The sequence below is a fragment of the Falco rusticolus genome, chromosome 19 (genome assembly GCF_015220075.1).
Source record: "Falco rusticolus isolate bFalRus1 chromosome 19, bFalRus1.pri, whole genome shotgun sequence".
Classification (NCBI taxonomy): Eukaryota; Metazoa; Chordata; class Aves; order Falconiformes; family Falconidae; genus Falco; species Falco rusticolus.
The window spans coordinates 4,199,698-4,216,038 of record NC_051205.1 but is presented as its reverse complement, the minus strand read 5'-3'; the positions used below and the strand labels follow the sequence as shown (position 1 = coordinate 4,216,038).

The 16,341-nt window shown below is 71.4% G+C and overlaps 3 protein-coding genes across 3 annotated transcripts in view; all 3 read right to left on the bottom strand.

The window, feature by feature from the left end:
- Nucleotides 1-5,884, bottom strand: part of KMT2D (lysine methyltransferase 2D) — a 33,348-nt gene extending 27,464 nt beyond the window's left edge. The window contains 12 exon segments of the mRNA XM_037370773.1: nucleotides 59-193; nucleotides 458-528; nucleotides 915-1,908; nucleotides 2,025-2,196; nucleotides 2,281-2,395; nucleotides 2,484-2,649; nucleotides 2,802-2,964; nucleotides 3,062-3,168; nucleotides 3,464-3,693; nucleotides 3,792-3,918; nucleotides 4,031-4,113; nucleotides 5,797-5,884. Of these exon segments, the coding sequence (XP_037226670.1) occupies nucleotides 59-193; nucleotides 458-528; nucleotides 915-1,908; nucleotides 2,025-2,196; nucleotides 2,281-2,395; nucleotides 2,484-2,649; nucleotides 2,802-2,964; nucleotides 3,062-3,168; nucleotides 3,464-3,693; nucleotides 3,792-3,918; nucleotides 4,031-4,079 (2,329 nt within the window). The 5' untranslated portion in view covers nucleotides 4,080-4,113; nucleotides 5,797-5,884.
- A 1,536-nt stretch (nucleotides 5,885-7,420) lies between these two features.
- Nucleotides 7,421-9,511, bottom strand: RHEBL1 (RHEB like 1). The gene is made up of 8 exons (XM_037370770.1): nucleotides 9,439-9,511; nucleotides 8,943-9,014; nucleotides 8,637-8,704; nucleotides 8,440-8,522; nucleotides 8,263-8,319; nucleotides 8,130-8,177; nucleotides 7,957-8,041; nucleotides 7,421-7,863 (listed from the first exon to the last, which is right to left on the bottom strand). The coding sequence occupies exons 1-8, from the start codon at nucleotides 9,488-9,490 to the stop codon at nucleotides 7,774-7,776; spliced, it is 555 nt and encodes a 184-aa protein (XP_037226667.1). The 5' UTR covers nucleotides 9,491-9,511; the 3' UTR covers nucleotides 7,421-7,773.
- Nucleotides 9,512-10,498: 987 nt separating this feature from the next.
- DHH (desert hedgehog signaling molecule) lies at nucleotides 10,499-15,875 on the bottom strand. Its single transcript, XM_037370752.1, has 3 exons — nucleotides 15,371-15,875; nucleotides 12,890-13,151; nucleotides 10,499-11,926 (listed from the first exon to the last, which is right to left on the bottom strand). Exons 1-3 carry the CDS (start codon nucleotides 15,680-15,682, stop codon nucleotides 11,259-11,261), a joined length of 1,242 nt encoding a protein of 413 aa, XP_037226649.1. The 5' UTR covers nucleotides 15,683-15,875; the 3' UTR covers nucleotides 10,499-11,258.
- Nucleotides 15,876-16,341: the final 466 nt, after the last annotated feature.

The window sequence follows — 16,341 nt, the reverse complement described above, 5'->3', positions numbered from 1 at the left end:
CAGAGACACCCACCCCTCACACCCCCTTCTAAAACCTCGGTGCCACCCCCAGACCCACCTGGGGGAGCAGGGGGTGGGAGTGCCATCTCCAGGGGCAGCAAGGGCTCTGGCTCCATCTCCATCTCCTCTTCGGGGGACACCTCCGGGGCCAGGGTGGGCGCTTCCTCTGCCACCGCCACCTCGGGAAGGAGACCTGCGGGATGGGGCCAGGGGTGAGGGAGGTATGGGGGTCCCCTCCAGCCCCCCGTGCCACCCAGCCTGGGGTTGAGGCAACTCAGCCTGGCCCAGGGACACCCCAGACCTGCCGTGTACCCCCACAATGGGACATCGAAACACGCAATCGGGGTCAACAGGTTCAGGGTCACACAAGACCAGTGCGAGGACCTGGGTGTAGGACCCCTGCACCCATAGGAGACAACAGGAGGGGAAGGGGACAGACTGAGAATCCTCTATTTACCTGGTGGCTTCAGGTCATCCTCAGGGGGCAGCTCGCCGAGGAGCGGCTCTTCGGGGGGCAGCTCGCTGGGGAGCAGCTCGTCATGGGGAGGTTCCTCGGGGGGCAGCTCATGATCAGGAAGTTCCTCGGGGGGCAGCTCGTCATGGGGAGGTTCCTCGGGGGGCAGCTCGTCATGGGGAGGTTCCTCGGGGGGCAGCTCGTCATGGGGAGGTTCCTCGGGGGGCAGCTCGTCATGGGGAGGTTTCTCGGGGGGCAGCTCGTCATGGGGAGGTTCCTCGGGGGCAGCTCGTCATGGGGAGGTTCCTCGGGGGGCAGCTCGTCATGGGGAGGTTCCTCGGGGGGCAGCTCATGATCGGGAAGTTCCTCGGGGGTCAGCTCGTCATGGGGAGGTTCCTCGGGGGGCAGCTCGTCATGGGGAGGTTCCTCGGGGGTCAGCTCGTCATGGGGAGGTTCCTCGGGGGGCAGCTCGTCATGGGGAGGTTCCTCGGGGGGCAGCTCGTCATGGGGAGGTTCCTCGGGGGGCAGCTCGTCATGGGGAGGTTCCTCGGGGGGCAGCTCGTCATGGGGAGGTTCCTCGGGGGGCAGCTCGTCATGGGGAGGTTCCTCGGGGGGCAGCTCATGATCAGGAAGTTCCTCGGGGGGCAGCTCATGATCAGGAAGTTCCTCGGGGGGCAGCTCGTCATGGGGAGGTTCCTCGGGGGGCAGCTCGTCATGGGGAGGTTCCTCGGGGGGCAGCTCGTCATGGGGAGGTTCCTCGGGGGGCAGCTCGTCATGGGGAGGTTCCTCGGGGGGCAGCTCATCATGGGGAGGTTCCTCGGGGGGCAGCTCGTCATGGGGAGGTTCCTCGGGGGGCAGCTCGTCAAGGGGAGGTTCCTCGGGGGGCAGCTCGTCAAGGGGCAGCTCCTCGGGGGGCAGCTCGTTGGGGGGTAACTCATCAGGGGGCAATTTGTCAAGGAGCGGCTCCTCGGGGGGCAGCTCCTCGGGGGGCAGCTCGTCAAGGGGCAGCTCCTCGGGGGGCAGCTCGTCAAGGGGCAGCTCCTCGGGGGGCGGTTTACTGGGGGACAGCTTGTCAAGGGGAGGTACGTCGAGGGGCAACTCGTCGTCAAGGGGCAGCTCATCGAGGGGCGGCTCGTTGAGGGGTGTTTCGTCGGGGAGCAGCTCCACGAGGGGGGGTCTGTCGAGGGGCGGCTCATCGAGGGGTGGTCTCTCGAGGGGCAGCTCATCAAGGGGGGGCTCATCAGAGGGCAGTATGCGAGGAGGGGGCTGCACGTCGAGGGTCAGTTCATCAGGGGGCACCTCCACAGGGGTCAGCTCGCCGGGAGGAGACCCGCTATCAGCCAGGGGTGCCTCTTGGGGGTCCCCCTCCAGCTGCGTCTCCTCATCACACCCCACAGGCTCCAGCTTGGGTGGGGGGCCAGGCACATCCGTTGGCTCGCTGCAGCCGGGGGACGCCAACCTGGAGGGGGGGACGGGGACACCAGGTGAGGGGAGGGGGTGGCATGAGCCACTTCTACCCCCAAAGGAGGCACCCAGCCCGACACCCCCCAAGTAGTCCCCCCATCCCCACTCACATCTGGGGGGGGGGGGTCCGGCTGCGGCGCGTGTACCACTACCCCGCGGGCATCCTCTGCGGCGCGGCGCTGCTGGCAGCCCTCGCACACCGAGTAGCTCCTGTCCCACTGGCAGCCGGGGTCGAGCCCCGCCGGGCGCCGGCCACAATCGGAGCAGACGCGACAGTTCTGGAAAGAGGGGTGGGAGAAAAGCACGTCAAGGGGGCAGGGGGGCTAGGTACCCCGTACCCCCTCGGCAAGAGCGGGACGTACCTTGCACTTCCAGGAGTCGGCGGGGAGAGCCTCGATGGCCGGCTGCATGCAGAAGGTGTGGTAGCCCTTATCGCAAGCCTCGCAAACCAGCATCATGGAGTCCTCGCCGGGCTGCCTGCGGGGTGCGGGGACAGGGGTGAGGGTCGCATCCCCCTCGTTGTGTCGTGTGTCCCCTCCCCGGGTCACAGGGACGTGGGGCTCACCTGCAGGTCTGGCACACTTTGCACTCGGGGCACTGCCAGCCCGAGCGTTTGCGGGGCGTCAGGGCAATGTCCAGGCAAGCGCCGTGGTAGTGCTGCCCGCAGCTGGTGCAGAAAACCAAATCCCGCAGGTCGCCCGGCCCATCGCACACCGAGCACCGGGCATCCTCTGCATGGGGGAACAGAGCCGGGGGGCTGTCAGAGCCACCCCCTGACCCACCGGGACCCCCCTCTGGGGTGGGAAGGGCCCCAGCCCCCCCCCCCCCCCGCCTGGCCAGCCACCCCTTGCACCCAGGGCCAGCAGCCCCAGCCCCCACGCACCCATCTGCACAGCTTCGGTGGCGTGATCGGGACAGAGGAGCCGCAGGGTCTTCATGGACTGGAAGCAGCCGGCAGCAGCGGCGCAGGGGAAGTGGTAGAGGCGGGGGCAGCCGGCCGCCCGGCACGGGATGGTGGCCCCCGTCCGCCGACAGTGTTCACATTTCTGAAACCAAGAGTCCAACGGGGTCAGAGACGCTGCCAGGGGCCGGGCTGAGCCCCCCCCCACTGCCCCCTCAACCTACCCCGGGATCCACTTTTACCTGTGAGATCCCTGAGAAAACAGCTCTGTCCACACCGACCAGCCCCGCCGCCTCCTGCCCCACGCCGGCGGACCAGGCTGCGCACCAGCGATGGACCCAGCAGTGCCCTGTGGGGAGGGGGCGTCAGTGACAGCAGTGGGGGGGAAGGGGAACACACAGAGGGGCGCGACGGGGACCCCAGCGCCGGGGGGTGGGGAGGGGAACACACAGAGGGGCGCAACGGGGACCCCAGCGCCGGGGGTGGGGAGGGGAACACACAGAGGGGCGCGACGGGGACCCCAGTGCCGGGGGGTGGGGAGGGGAACACACAGAGGGGCGCGATGGGGACCCCAGCGCCGGGGGGTGGGGAGGGGAACACACAGAGGGGCGCGACGGGGACCCCAGCACTGTCACCACACTCACCCGTCGGCTCAAAGAGCTGCGCCGGAGTCACCCGCTCGGAGAAACCAATCTGTGCCAGGTCGTCACCCACGGGCTCCAGCTGGGGGGGGGGCTGGCCGGGACCCTCGGGGGGCTCGTGCCCCACCAGCCGCTCGGGCCAGTCGGGCGCTGGCTCAAAGCGCTGCAGCTCCCGCTGCCCGTGCGGGCTCCAGTCCCCACAGTTGCAGAGGGCGCAGCGACGGGCTGGCGGGCTGGGGAACCACGGGGTGGGGAGGTCAGGGATGCTCAGGACACCCCCACCCCCACTTCACGCCCCCTCCCACCCCCACCCCAGCCCCCCCATCCTCACCTGCCAGCCTGGGGAGGTCCCTTCGTGTCTGTGCTCTCTGGCTCCGGCCCCGCGGAGGCTCCTTCGGGGGGTTTCAGGGGGTCTCCCTCCGCGCTGCCCATCTCCTCCGAGGCCACGGCCCCATCGGCTGCCGGGAGAGCGGGTGTCAGCCACCGTGGGAGGGGGAGGTGACAAGAACCGGTGCCGTGCCCGTGCCCCCACCCCCCACCCCCACCCCCAGTGCCCTGCCCAGGGCTCACCTGGCGCGTCCGCGTCCTTCTCCTCGCTGGGCAGCTTCTGTTCATCCATCCTGCCTCCGGCGTCCCTCGGGGGAGGCCCGCGGCTGCGAGGGGACGAGAGCCATCAGCACGGGGGTAAAGGGACCCACAGCCCCCCCCCCACCCCACCCCGAGACCACCCCCACCCCCACCCAAGGAACAGGGCAGCCCCCTCCAGTTCCGTTTCCCACCCCCCAGGGCAAGTTTGTGGGGTCTCAACCTGGTGGAAGCGACCCCCAACACACATGCTGCACATCCCGGTTCCCCGGGGGTCCGGGAGACCCTGTGCCCCACCTTGGGGACAGTTCCTCACCAGTCCCCCACGACCCCCCAGGTGCCCCCCACCCCCCAGCATATCTAGGGCAGCCCAGTCCCCACCAGCAAAGCCACAGGGGGGGGGCTGAGGGTGCATGACCTCGATTAAACCCAGGCCAGGGGCGTGGGGGGGGTCAACCTCAGCTCCACTGCACACTGGCACCCCGGGGGGTCACCGGGACCCCCGAGAAGCCACCCAGACACACCCCCCCCAGCAGCAGCAGCACCGCCTGCAGCAGCGGGGGGAAGCACCCTCAGTGAAGCTGGGACCCCCCCCCAAGTGCCTCCCAGGTGGGATTTGGGGTGCAGCGATAAAGCGGGGTGCCCAGGTCCCCCCTGCCGGTCCTGCCCGTGCCTCAGTTTCCCCAAGCACAGCGTCAAAGCCATGCGGTGCCGGGGGGGGGGGGGGGGGGGGGGGTCCCAGGGGGAGGGTCACCCCCAACACCACGACCAAAGCTGGGGGAGGGCCACAGCCCCACCCGCTGCCACCCCCTCCCACCGGTATGTCACACGCACCCCAAAAACCCGGGGGGGACCCAAGCGGCTGCGGGGGGGAGGGGGCAGCAAAGGAGACCCCGAAGTACAAGCCACGCGCAGGAAGAGGGGGGCTGGGCTGCACCCGGGGGGGCACGACTCCCCCCCCCCCCCCCCCGCCGAAATCACAGGGGGCTGGGGGGGTCGCACTGGGGCAGCCCCCGACCCCCCAAAACCCCACCTTGCCCCCCCAGGACGGTGCGGGGGAGGGGGGGAGTCGCGGAAGGAGCCCCGGGCCGGGCGCGGAGCCGTTGGGGAGGGTCCCGGCCCGGGGGCGGATACGTGCCCCCCCCCTCCCCCAGCAAACCGCCTCCGGTTCCCCGGTGATCCCGGGGGGATTAGGGCCGCCCCGGAGCGGCTGCGCCCTCCCCGGAAGGGCCCCGGCGTGCACCGGGACCGGGGGGGGGGGGGGGTGTCGGTGGAGGGGCCCTGCCCGCGCCCCCGGGGGGGCTGAAGCACCGCGCGGGGACCCCCCCTCCTCCCCGGTGCCCCCGAGCCGCGCTTCCCCCACTCCTTCCCCGGTGCGACCGGGGGGGGCCGAGCCAGCCAGGCCCGCCGCGGCCTACCCGGCCACCGGCACCGGGGCCCCGGAGCGCCGGGCCCGGCCGTACCTCCCCGCTCAAGCGGCAGCCCGGGCCCCGCCGTCTCCCGCGGTCGGGGAGAACCCCCGGTAACGGCAGCGGACACAAAGGGAACCGGGGGGCCGCGCTCCGGGCCCGGCCGCCGGGGAGGCCTAGCCGGGAGGAGGCGGCGGCGGCGGCGCGGCCCGGCCCGGCGCGGCGGAGGCGGTGCGGCCTGGGGCCGAACGTGGAGCCTCTCCCTTCCGGGGCCTCAGGGCCCGGGCCCGAAGGCGCGGGAGCCCCGGTAGAGCCACCCCCCACCCGCCGCCCGGTTCTTACCCCCGCGGCCGCCCTACGCCGACGGGCCTCGGGGCGCGGGGCGGACGGTGCTCCCCGGCGCGGCCATTTCCAGAGGAAAGTAGGTCCCGCCGCCCGCCCCCGCCCCGCCCCGCCCGCCCCCGCCCGCCCCGCCGGGGCCGCCGCGCTGCGCCCTGGGGGCCGCGGCCGGGGGGCGCCGCGCCCGCACTACTTGGCGGCGGGGGCTCGGGCGGAGGGAGACGGTGCGCGGCGGGCGCTGCGGCGGCGGGGGGTGTGACGGCGCGGGCCGCAGCGCACGCTGCCGGGAGGGATCCTTCCGCGACGCTTAACCCCGCCGGCGCCGGGGCGGGCGGCGCGCACGTGGGCACGGCGGGGCGGCACCGGGCAGCGGCCCTGGCTCCGCCCCGGCACCGGAGCGGCCCCGCTGGGGACGCGGCTGGCCCTGGGTGAACGTTCCGTACCCCGTACCCCAGTTCCGAGCTGTTCCCGGCTCTGGCTCCAGCGTTGAGCCCCCGAGCGTACGGGAACGGGAGCCCCCACGGTCCTGCCCCACGCGTGGGGGAAGCGGTAAGGACCGGGGGTTACTCCCGATACCGGGCAGGCGGGGCCATATGCACAGGGGAAGCCCCTCACCCGCTCTATGCCCCGTGGACCCCCAGCCCTCATCGCGGGGGGGGGGGACGGGACACGACCACCCCCCCCCCCCGAGCAGCAGCATCCCCCCCCGGTCCCAAAGGGGGACCCCCGGTAGGCACCGGCCAGCTCCCGGGCAGGGAGAGGACAGGTACAGAGTGGGCAAGGCTCCCCCCCGGGATCCTGAGCCCCCCCCAGACCCGAGGGGGGGGATATTGGGGGCACAGACCCCCACTAACCCCTCAGGCTGCAACATGCCAGCCCCAGCGCCCACTCCCCTCGGTGCCCCAACACTGACCGTGGGGGGGGCGGGAGGGGGCACGGAACAACCCCCCCCTGCACCCCACTTCCCTTTTCAGCAGCTCCCCACTCTGCTCCAACAGCGTAATTAGGTAATTAGCAGTAATTAGCCTGACTGGGTGGAGATAAGCCACATGGGGAACCACAGCCAGGCTAGGCACCCCAGAGCCCCCCCACGCTCACCCAGTCCAGCGTTTGGTTTTGGGGGAAGGGGAACAGGGCTGCAGACCCCCCCCCAGGGGGGCAGTGATGGCCCAGGGTGCCCAGCCCCATGGTGAGGGGGTGGGTTTTGGGGGGCTGGGGGGGGGGGGGAACAGGGCTGCAGATACCCCCCCCAGGGGGGCAGTGATGGCCCAGGGTGCCCAGCCCCATGGCGAGGGGGCGGTCTGCCCCACAGTGGGTTTTGGGGGGCTGGGGGGGGGAAACAGGACTGCAGACACACACACCCAGGGGGGCAGTGATGGCCCAGGGTGCCCAGCCCCATAGCAGGAATGGGGGGGCTCTGCCCCACAGTGCCTTCAAGGTTGGGGGGAGCCCCATTCTGCAGTGTTAGGGGATCCCCACGAGCTGCCTCACCCCCCCACCCCCCCCATGGGGAGCAGCCCCCGCAGGCTGGGCTCTGGGGGGGGGGGGGGGGGGTCAGACACAAAACAATGTTTAATTAATTGTTCCAGCCCCACAGCCCCCACACCCATGAGCGGTGGCTGCCAGCAGGGCACAGCCCCACACTGGGAACAAACCCCCACATCCAGCCCTGGCCCCCCATAACTGGGGGGGGGGGGGGGGGGGGGGGGAGGGAACAGCCCCTGTGTGTCCTTGTGCATGGGGGGGGGGGGGGGGGGGCGCATAGCAGCTCTAAAGGGGGTGCTCCCCACCTGGGATGGGACCCCTGCCCCACTCCCAGCCCCCTGTGAGCCCCACAGCCAGTGCAAAGTGCCATGTCCCATACAACAGTGGGACCACATGGTCTTGCCCCCTCCCCCCCCCCCCCCAAAGCCACCATTGTGGTCTGGGGGAAGGTCCCAGGGCAGGGGGGGGGGGGGGGGGGGCTGCCCCATCCCGGGCTCACATCTGGCAGCAGCCGGTGGATCTGCCGTAGGAATTGTCCACCCGGTCGATCTCCTCGATGATCTTTGTGAAGATCCCCTGGGTCACCTGAGGACAAGGGGATGTCAGCACCCTGGGGGGGGCCTCGCTCCCACCTCGGGGGGGGGGTGGGGGGGGGTGGTACATCACCCTGCCCCACACCTGGTTCTCCTTGGCCGAGGACTGGAGGAAGATGGCCCCCCACGACTCCGCCAGCTTCTTCCCTTCATCCGTCTTCACCTCCCGGCTGGAGACAGGACAGGCAGGATGGACCCCCCGGGTCCTTAGGGAAATTTGGGGAGGGGGGGACACAGCACCCCCAGAACCCTCCTTACCTCTGCAGGGACAGGTCCGCCTTGTTGCCCACCAGCACCACGGGCATGCTGTGGGCACGGGGTGGGTGAGGGTCTGGGTGCCCCCCCCCCACACACACCGGGCACCCCCCTCCCCAGGGGGGACAGCACCTACCGTGTCTTCCCCCGGCTCTCATACAGCTTGTTGTGAAGGGTCTTCACCACCTGGAAGCTGTGGGGAGAATTGGGGGGGGGGGGGTGTCTGGGCACTGCCCACTCCCCATGAGGGTGGGGGTCCATCCCCCCCCCCCCCCCCCCCAGGGACCCCTCCCCAGCCCCGAGAACCCCTCACCTCCGCAGGGATGTCACCGAGTACACCAGGACGTAGCCGTGGATGCCGATGACAAAGGAGTGGGGCAGGATGGTGTATTCGTCCTGGGGAGGGCAGGACCGGTGCCAGGGGGGGCTCTGGGGCCAGCAGCCCCTCGCCCCCCTCCCCCCCTTCCTCCAGCCCCCCCACCCCACCCCAGGACCTGCCCTTGGTGTTACCTGCCCAGCCATGTCCACCAGCTGGAGCTGGAACTCATCCTTGCCCACCACCACCATCTTGTTGTAGGCTGTAGAGGTGACACCAGGTTAATGGGGCTGCCTGGGACCCCCGGGACACCCCCCACCCCCCCATGGGTGCCTCAGCCCCCCCCAGCACAAGGTTTTGGGGTACAGCCCTGAAGTGGGGACATGTCTGTCCTCACTCGTGGTCCCATGGAAGCTGTAGGAAGGGGAACCCCGGGCAGGCAGCTTCGCCCCCCCACCCCCCAGCCCCCCACTCACACCCCCCCACGGCGTGGGACTTACTGCTCTCCACCGTGGGCTCGTAGCACTCCACGAACTTCCCCTCCACGAACTGGTGAGCCAGGGAGGTTTTCCCTGGGGGGGGGGAAGTACAGGGCTGGGGGGGGGAGGGGGGCAGCACAGGGCGGGGGGGGGGGGGGGGCAGCATCACCTCGGGGTAGGGGAATGGGCCCAATGGAGGGAGAGGAACCGGCTCGCTGCCCCTGCGCCCAGCCCCCACCCCCGGGGGTCGTTCCAGGGGGCACGGCCCCACGGTGATGGAGGCTCCGGGGGGGGAGTTTGGGGGTGTCCAGGATGAGCACGACCCCACAGCCCCCACCTGGGCTGGGGACCCCCTGTGCTAAGCCCACAGCGGCGGAAAGCACCCACAGGGGGCCCGGGTCGGGAGGAGGGGGGGGGGGGGCAGCCCCCTCCCCCCAAAGCCACATGGGGCAGAGGGCACGGCCCCCTCCCACGCTGCCCCACCGCGAGAACCACCCCCCCACCCCCCGGCACTGACCCACGGCGCGGTACCCGAGGATGAGCACTTTGCGGTGGCGCACCAGCGGCATGGCCCACGCCGCGGGGGGGGGGGGGGGGGGGGGGCGGCGGTGCGGGCGGGCGCGGCACACGGCGCTATAAACCGCCCGCTGCGCCGGGGGGGGCGGTGCCGCCGCCACTACACCGGGCGGCTCACGTGACCACAACACCGCCCGCCCGCCCGCTCTCATTGGTCACGCCGCGGAGCCGGGGGCGGGGCTAAGACGCGGCGCAGGCGCGCTGGCCGCCGGGGTTCCATTCATGAAAACGGAGGGAACGGCCGGGGGCCACGTGGTGGCCGCACAGCTGAGCGGGCGGTTGGGGGGAGCGCCCGCCTCCTGCCCCCGCCGCGGGACCCTCGGGAGCACCCGCACCCACCTCCTGCCCCCCGAGATCCCGGCCCTAGGGATCCCGAGGGACCCCCAGAAGCCCAGCCACCCCCAGCCCCCCGGCATGCCCAGCCCCGCAGGGGACCCACAGCCCCCCGAGATGCTCAGCCCCAGGGACCCCCAGCCCCCCAAAGGACCCTCAGTTAGTTCCCCCAGGGGTACCCCAGCTCCATGGCACCCCCAGAACTTCAGGCATCCCCAGCCCCCCGGTATGCCCAGCCACAGGGACCCCACCAGCCCCTGGGATACCCAGCCCCCCAAAGGACCCACAGCCCCCTGGGATGCCCAGACCCAAGGACCCCCCAGAACCCCAAGATGCCCAGCCACAGGGACCCCCTAGGCCCCAGGATTCCCAGCCCCAGGGACCCCAGTACCCCCAAGGGGACCCCAGACTCCAGTATGCCCAGCCACAGGGACTTCATGGCCCCCCAAGAGACCCACAGCCCCCCGGGATTCCCAGCCACATGGACTTCACGGCCCCCCAAGAGACCCACAGCCCCCCGGGATTCCCATCCACAGGGACCCCAGCACCCCCAAGGGTACCCCAGACCCCAGTATGCCCAGCCACAGGGAACCCCAGCCCCCAGTATGCCCAGTTCCCCCAGGAGCCCCCAGCTTCCTAGCCCCCCTAGGACACCTTTGATCAGCCCCGGCTCCCAGCCACAGCTTCAGTAGGGCCATAGAGTCTCTTTATTACCCAAACAATTAAATAGTAGTATTTCTTTTTTTTCTTTTTCTTTTTTTTTTTTTAAACAGAAGTGGTTAAGAGCATAAGAGCAAGCTGGCCCCCTGCCCCACAGGGTGGGCCCCGCTGCCAGGGCAGGCGGGCAGGCAGGGGGGACAATTATATTATCATTTATAAATAGAAAAATAAAACTCTCAAGCAGGGCGGGTTAGCAGTTAGCATGGTTAAAGCCGGACCTGGTGCAGGGTGCCGGGGACAGGGACACCACGGGTGACAGAGGGACAGACCCAGGAACTGCTGCCAGATGCTCGGTGTTGGGCTCATTCAGCATCCCCAGGGCTGGATTTGGCCCCAGGGCAGGGTCCGAGGGTACCCAGGCTCGGCTCGACAGGCAGCAACCCCAGCCCCAGCGGTTAATAAAGCAATAAATACAGGGGGAGCACCTGGGGGTCCGGGGCGTGGGGGTCCGGCCAGGCACCCAGCAGTGCTGCAGAGGGGACTCTGGGGCACAGGAGGGAGCTGCACCCAGGTGCCCTGGGCCACCCCACAACACCCATCCCAGGGACCCTGTCCCCACCACCCCACGTCCCCAGGCAGTGCTGAGCCTGCGGGGCCAGGGTGCCCCTGTCCCTCCTCCCTGGGACCATTGGGGGCCCAGGGCTGGAACCCCTGGCTTCCAGTATGTGGCATGATCTGCAGTGCGGTGACTGGGGGGGCTGGGGACCCCTACACCTGCAGGGCCTCGTGGCCCAGCACCCCCCCGGCCAGCCGGTAGAGCAGGCGGGAGTACCAGTGCATGCCCGCCTCCGGTGCCGTCCCGTTGCCCGCATCAGCGCGGACCGGCAGCAGCGAAAGGAGCCCATGGAAGAGACGGAGGGGAGCGAAAGCGCGGTGAGCCCAGCGGTGGCTTTCCAAGACGGCGTAGCAGGATGCCAACACCCCATTGACCAATAAGGTCCCGTGGGAGGTGAGGGGGGCGAAGACCCCCACCCCATCCTCCCGTGACACCCGTAGCACCCGTGCGGGGCGTAGCCCTTGCCCGCCAGCCCCGTGGGCCAGCACCGCATCACCCGGTCGCACCCGGCGGGCGAAGACGGGCAAGAAAGCACCGGTGCCGTTGGCCACCCCCCGAGCTGCAAAGACCAGGTGGGATGGAGTAAGGAGCAACCGGCGTGCCGGGCTGGCCGTCTCGATGGCCACGAAGGATGCGCGTTGACTAAGGTCACGGTCAAGGAAGAGCAGCACCTCGGTGGGTACCAGGCGCCCACCCGGCTCTGCACCCAGCACCCAGTCACCCCGGCGCAGGTCAGCCAGACCCCGGCGCTCGCCGCTCTGCAGCATCACGGTGGCGTGGCCGGGGAAGCAGCCGCCGGTGCGGACAGCCAGGGAGTTATCTGGGTAGATGGAGAAAGTTGTGGGTCCCCTGGCCCTGCCTGTCACCCCCAAATGGAGCCACCCCCCCACCCAAGCCCCCAAACCACCCCCGGAACAAAGCCGGTATTTTCCAAAGCCCTCCCCCCCCCACCAGTTCCTGTGCGTGGCTCCTGGGGAGGCCGGGTGCTGCAGGGCCCCTTTGTCCACCCCCAACTGATGCCCTTTGTTCAGTTTGTTCAGGGCTGGGGACGGTGACATTTACGGCTACTTTCACTTTCTGTCGATTGCCAGTTTTGGGCTGGCGGGGGGCTGCTGGATGGAGCGGCTATGGGGCTGGGGGCTGCGAGGTGGGGGCCACAACCCTCCCCGTGCTCCACACCGTGAGCTGAACCGTAAAAGTGGCTCCGGCTGGGCAAAATGTGGAGGAAAAAGTGGTTTTTTTCCCCAGTTTGGTGTCTGGAAAGGCTGGGGGGAACTGGGCTGGGGGCAAACATGGGCTGAACCCACTGGGGCCAGACACTGGCCGGAGCAGGGCTGCATCCCACGTGGATCTGGGAAGCCAAAGGGGTGTGGAGGGGGCTGCAGGGCTGTGGGCTGGGAAGCTACAGGAGCAGAGGGGGCTGCAGGGCTGGGATGCTACGGGAGTGGAGGGGGCTGCGGGGGGCTGGGCTGGGATGCTTATGGGAGCAGAAGGGGCTATGGGCTGGGATGCTATGGGAGTGGAGGGGGCTGTGGGCTGGGATGGTTACAGGAGCTGAGGGGGCTGTGGGCTGGGACGGTTACAGGAGCTGACGGGGCTGGGGGCTGGGACGGTTACGGGAGCAGAGGGGGCTGCAGGGCTGTGGGCTGGGATGCTATGGGAGCAAAGGGGGCTGTGGGATGGGATGCTACGGGAGTAGAGGGGGCTGCAGGGCTGTGAGCTGGGATGCTTATGGGTTTTGCAGCCCCCTGCCCTGGCAGCAGCCCCCCCCGGTGCGTGGTACCTGCTTTGACAGAGACGTGGATGTGCGCCTTGGACTCGTAGTAGACCCAGTCGAAGCCAGCCTCCACGGCCAGGCGGGCCAGCATGCCGTACTTGTGGCGGTCACGGTCCGAGGTGGTGATGTCCAGCGCCCGGCCCTCGTAGTGCAGCGAGTCAGGGAGGTGGTGGCCATCCTCGTCCCAGCCCTCCGTCACCCGCAGCTTCACCCCCGGCCACATGTTCATCACCGCAATGGCCAGCGAGTTCACCCGCTCCTTGCAGCGCTGGGGAGGGGACCGGCACCGGTCACCCCCAACGAGGGGGTGCCCCAGTCCTGGTGGCACCCCTGTCCCCAGGGACCCCGGTCCCAGCCCCCAGCCATGGGGGACCCCAGTCCTGGTGTCATCCCTGTTCCCGGGGATCCCGGTCCCAGCCCCCAACGGGGGGGGTGCCCCAGTCCTGGTGGCACCCCTGTCCCCAGGGGACCCCGGTCTCAGTCCAGGATGGCCCCCCCAGTCCTGGTTGTGCTCTTGTCCCTGGGGGACCCCGGTCCCAGCCCCAGGGGGATCCCAGTCCTGGGGTGCCCCAGTCCTGGTGGTGCCCCTGTCCCTGGGGAACTCTGGTCCCAGCCCCAGATGGCCCCCCCAGCCCTGGTTGTGCCCCTGTCCCCAGGGACCCCGGTCCAAGCCCAGGGGGATCCTGGTCCCCAGGGTGCCCCGGTCCCGGTGGCACCCCTGTCCCCAGGGGACCTCGGTTCCAGCCCCGGGGGGTGCCCTGATCCTGGTGACAACCCTATCCCCGGGGGTCCCCAGTCCAAGGGCACAGCACTAGCTCCCGGCGGAGCCCAGTCCTGGGGTGCCCTGGTCCTGGTGGTGCCCCGGTCCCCGGGGGACCCCAGTCCCCTCCCCAGGGGTCTTGTGCACAGATGGACACTGGGCCTGCATGGGGCTTGGGGGGAGCCCAAAGGGGCTGCTGGGGCGGGGGCAGATGGGATGTCCCCCCCTGGTGCAGAGCCCGGCTGAGCTGCCCCCCCCCGCCCGGGCACAGGTTGAACGTTAACGTGCCCCGGGGTCCCGTGGTGGAGCCGCCCCTCGGTGCGGGCGGCCAGGCAGAACGGGCAGGGGACCGGGACGGGAACGGGACGGTGTCACCTTCCCCACGGCCACGACCATGACTGATTAACCCGGCGGGGGGGCTGTGGGGCAGAGCTGGGGGTACAGCTGACCCTGAACTACAGCTGAGTCCCCGAGTGGCACCGGGGGGGGGGGGGGCTCAGCACCGGCAAGGTGGGGAGCCAGGTCTGGGGGGCAGCAAAGGGGGGTCCTGGGACTCCAGTGCTGAGAGCCGAGGGGGGTGCTGGCTGATTTTGGGGTCCCCATTAGCAGCGGCAGCACCGACGTGGGGTGCAGGGCTGGGAGCTGCCCCCGGTCCCCCCTCCCCCGGGCAGCCGGTGAGGTCACAGCGTCCCCCCGTGCCCCGGTGCCCTCCGCTCCCCCGTCCAACAAAGCCGCTCCCGGGAGCGTGGGGCCGCGGGGGCTGGAGTGCGGGGAGCGGGCCCGGGGCGGCCCGGCCCGGGGGGGCGGCAGCGGCGGGGGGGCAGGAATGTACCCGGCCCGGCCCGGCCCGGCCCGGCGACAATAGGCGCCTTCCAGCCCGGCGCTGACCTCAGGCCCCGGGAATGCCGGCACGGCCACAAAGGGCCCTTTCAGCCGCCCGCACCCCGGGCCGGCTCCGCGCCCGCGGCCCCGCCGCCCCGGCCCCGCCGCCCCCGCCGCCCCGGCCCGCGGGAGCCGCCGGCGCCTCCTGGACCACTCGCAGCATCCCCCGTCGCCATGGCAACCGCGCAGCCGCCCCTCGCCATGGCAACCGCGAGCATCCCGGCGGGGGAGCGAAGCGACTCGGCCTCCCGCCGCCCCGGATACCCCACCCCGGGGACACGGGTGCTGGGGCCGCCCCCTCCCCGCGGTCCCACCCCGGTCCCCCGTGGCCCCGTCAGCGGCCGACCCCCGCCCCGTGAATCCTCGACGGCGGGTCCCTAATGCCCCCACGCGGCGTGACCGCCCCGTCCCGGGGCTCCGGTGCTGCCGCCAAGGGCCGGGAACCGGGGCGAGGCACCGGGGGGGGGGGACCCCGCACCCCGGGAGGCTGCTTGCGCCCGGGGAAGGTCCGTGCCCCCCGGAAAGGGTCCGTGCGCCCCCCGGGGAGGGTCGGTGCCCCCCGGGGAGAGTCCGTGCCCCCCGGGGAGGGTCAGTGCGCCCCAGGAAGGGTCCGTGCCCCTCGGGGAGGGTCCGTGCCCCCCGGGGAGGGTCGCTGTGCCCCAGGAAGGGTCGGTGCCACCCGGGAAGGTTCCGTGCTCCCCGGAGAGGGTCGGTGCCGCCCGGGGAAGGTTCAATGCGCCCCGGGGAGAGTCACTGCGCTCCCGCCCACCCCCCACCCCCAGCCCCCCGCCGCCCCCGCGTGCCCGTGCCCCCGGGAGCGAGGCCGGGCCGGGCGCAGCCCCCACCTCGGTCATGAGCCGGTCCGCCCCCGTGTTCTCCTCGTCCTTGAAGATGATGTCGGGGTTGTAGTTGGGCACCAGGTCCCTGAAGCGCTCCGAGCCCCGCAGCACTTTGCCCTCCGCCTTCCCGCTCGCCCCCAGCGTCTGCTCGGGCACGTTGGGCACGAACTGCTTGTAAAGCAGCGGCGAGAGCTGCCGCCGCCCCAGCCGCCGCCGCCCCACCGGGCCCCGGCCAGGCCCGCAGCCCAGCACCGGGGCGGCCAGCAGGCAAGCGGCGAGGCCGAGCAGGCCGAGGGCGAGCGGGTTCCGCCGGGGCATCCCGGTGGCCGGGCCCCGCTGCCTCCGCGGGCCCCGCTCAGTCGCCGGGGGCACGGGCGGCCGGGGCGGGCATGGTCCCGGTGCGGCGGCACCGAGGCTTTTAGAGGGTCGCGGTGCCAGGGGCGGGTCGGCGCCGTTTCCTTCTCACACCCACGGTCCCGTCGCCGCTGCGGGATCCGCGGCCGCCCGGGACGACTGACCACCCCCCCGCCCCCCCCCCCGCCGGTGCCGCCACCCACTCGGAGCGCAGCGCCCGGGCACCGGGACGGCGCCCCCCCGCCGCCGGCTCTGCGCCCACGGGCTCGGCACCCCCTTGCCTGGCGCTGCACCCCGACACCGGGGACCCTCGACACAGCCCGAGCCTCGGGGAAAGCCCTCCCACCGCCACCGGGCACCGGCTACCCGCTCCCGGCGCTTCTCCGGGACTGGCACCGGGCAGCCGGTTCCTGGCGCTTTCCCGGCACCGGGAACAGGTACCCGCCTCCCAGCACTGCCCCTGCACCGGGACCCGGGACCCGCCTCCCGGCACTGACCCGGCTCCGGGACCGGGACCTGACCCCGAGCCCGCCCCGCCTCCGCGTCTGAACCCTGCGCTCCGGTACCGGTTCCTCTCCCCGGCTCCCCGCAACGCGCTCCGGTACCGGAGACCCCTTATTCCG

Coding starts and splice junctions, on each gene's coding strand:
- DHH (XM_037370752.1), bottom strand. CDS start 15,682: ATGCCCCGGCGGAACCCGCTCGCCCTCGGCCTGCTCGGCCTCGCCGCT. Junction 13,152..15,370: donor CGGACCGGCTCATGACCGAG/GTGGGGGCTGCG, acceptor TCCCCTCCCCAG/CGCTGCAAGGAGCGGGTGAA. Junction 11,927..12,889: donor CCACGTCTCTGTCAAAGCAG/GTACCACGCACC, acceptor CCATCTACCCAG/ATAACTCCCTGGCTGTCCGC.
- RHEBL1 (XM_037370770.1), bottom strand. CDS start 9,490: ATGCCGCTGGTGCGCCACCGCAAAGTGCTCATCCTCGGGTACCGCGCC. Junction 8,523..8,636: donor TGGTGGACATGGCTGGGCAG/GTAACACCAAGG, acceptor TGCCCTCCCCAG/GACGAATACACCATCCTGCC. Junction 8,178..8,262: donor GAGAGCCGGGGGAAGACACG/GTAGGTGCTGTC, acceptor CCGTGCCCACAG/CATGCCCGTGGTGCTGGTGG.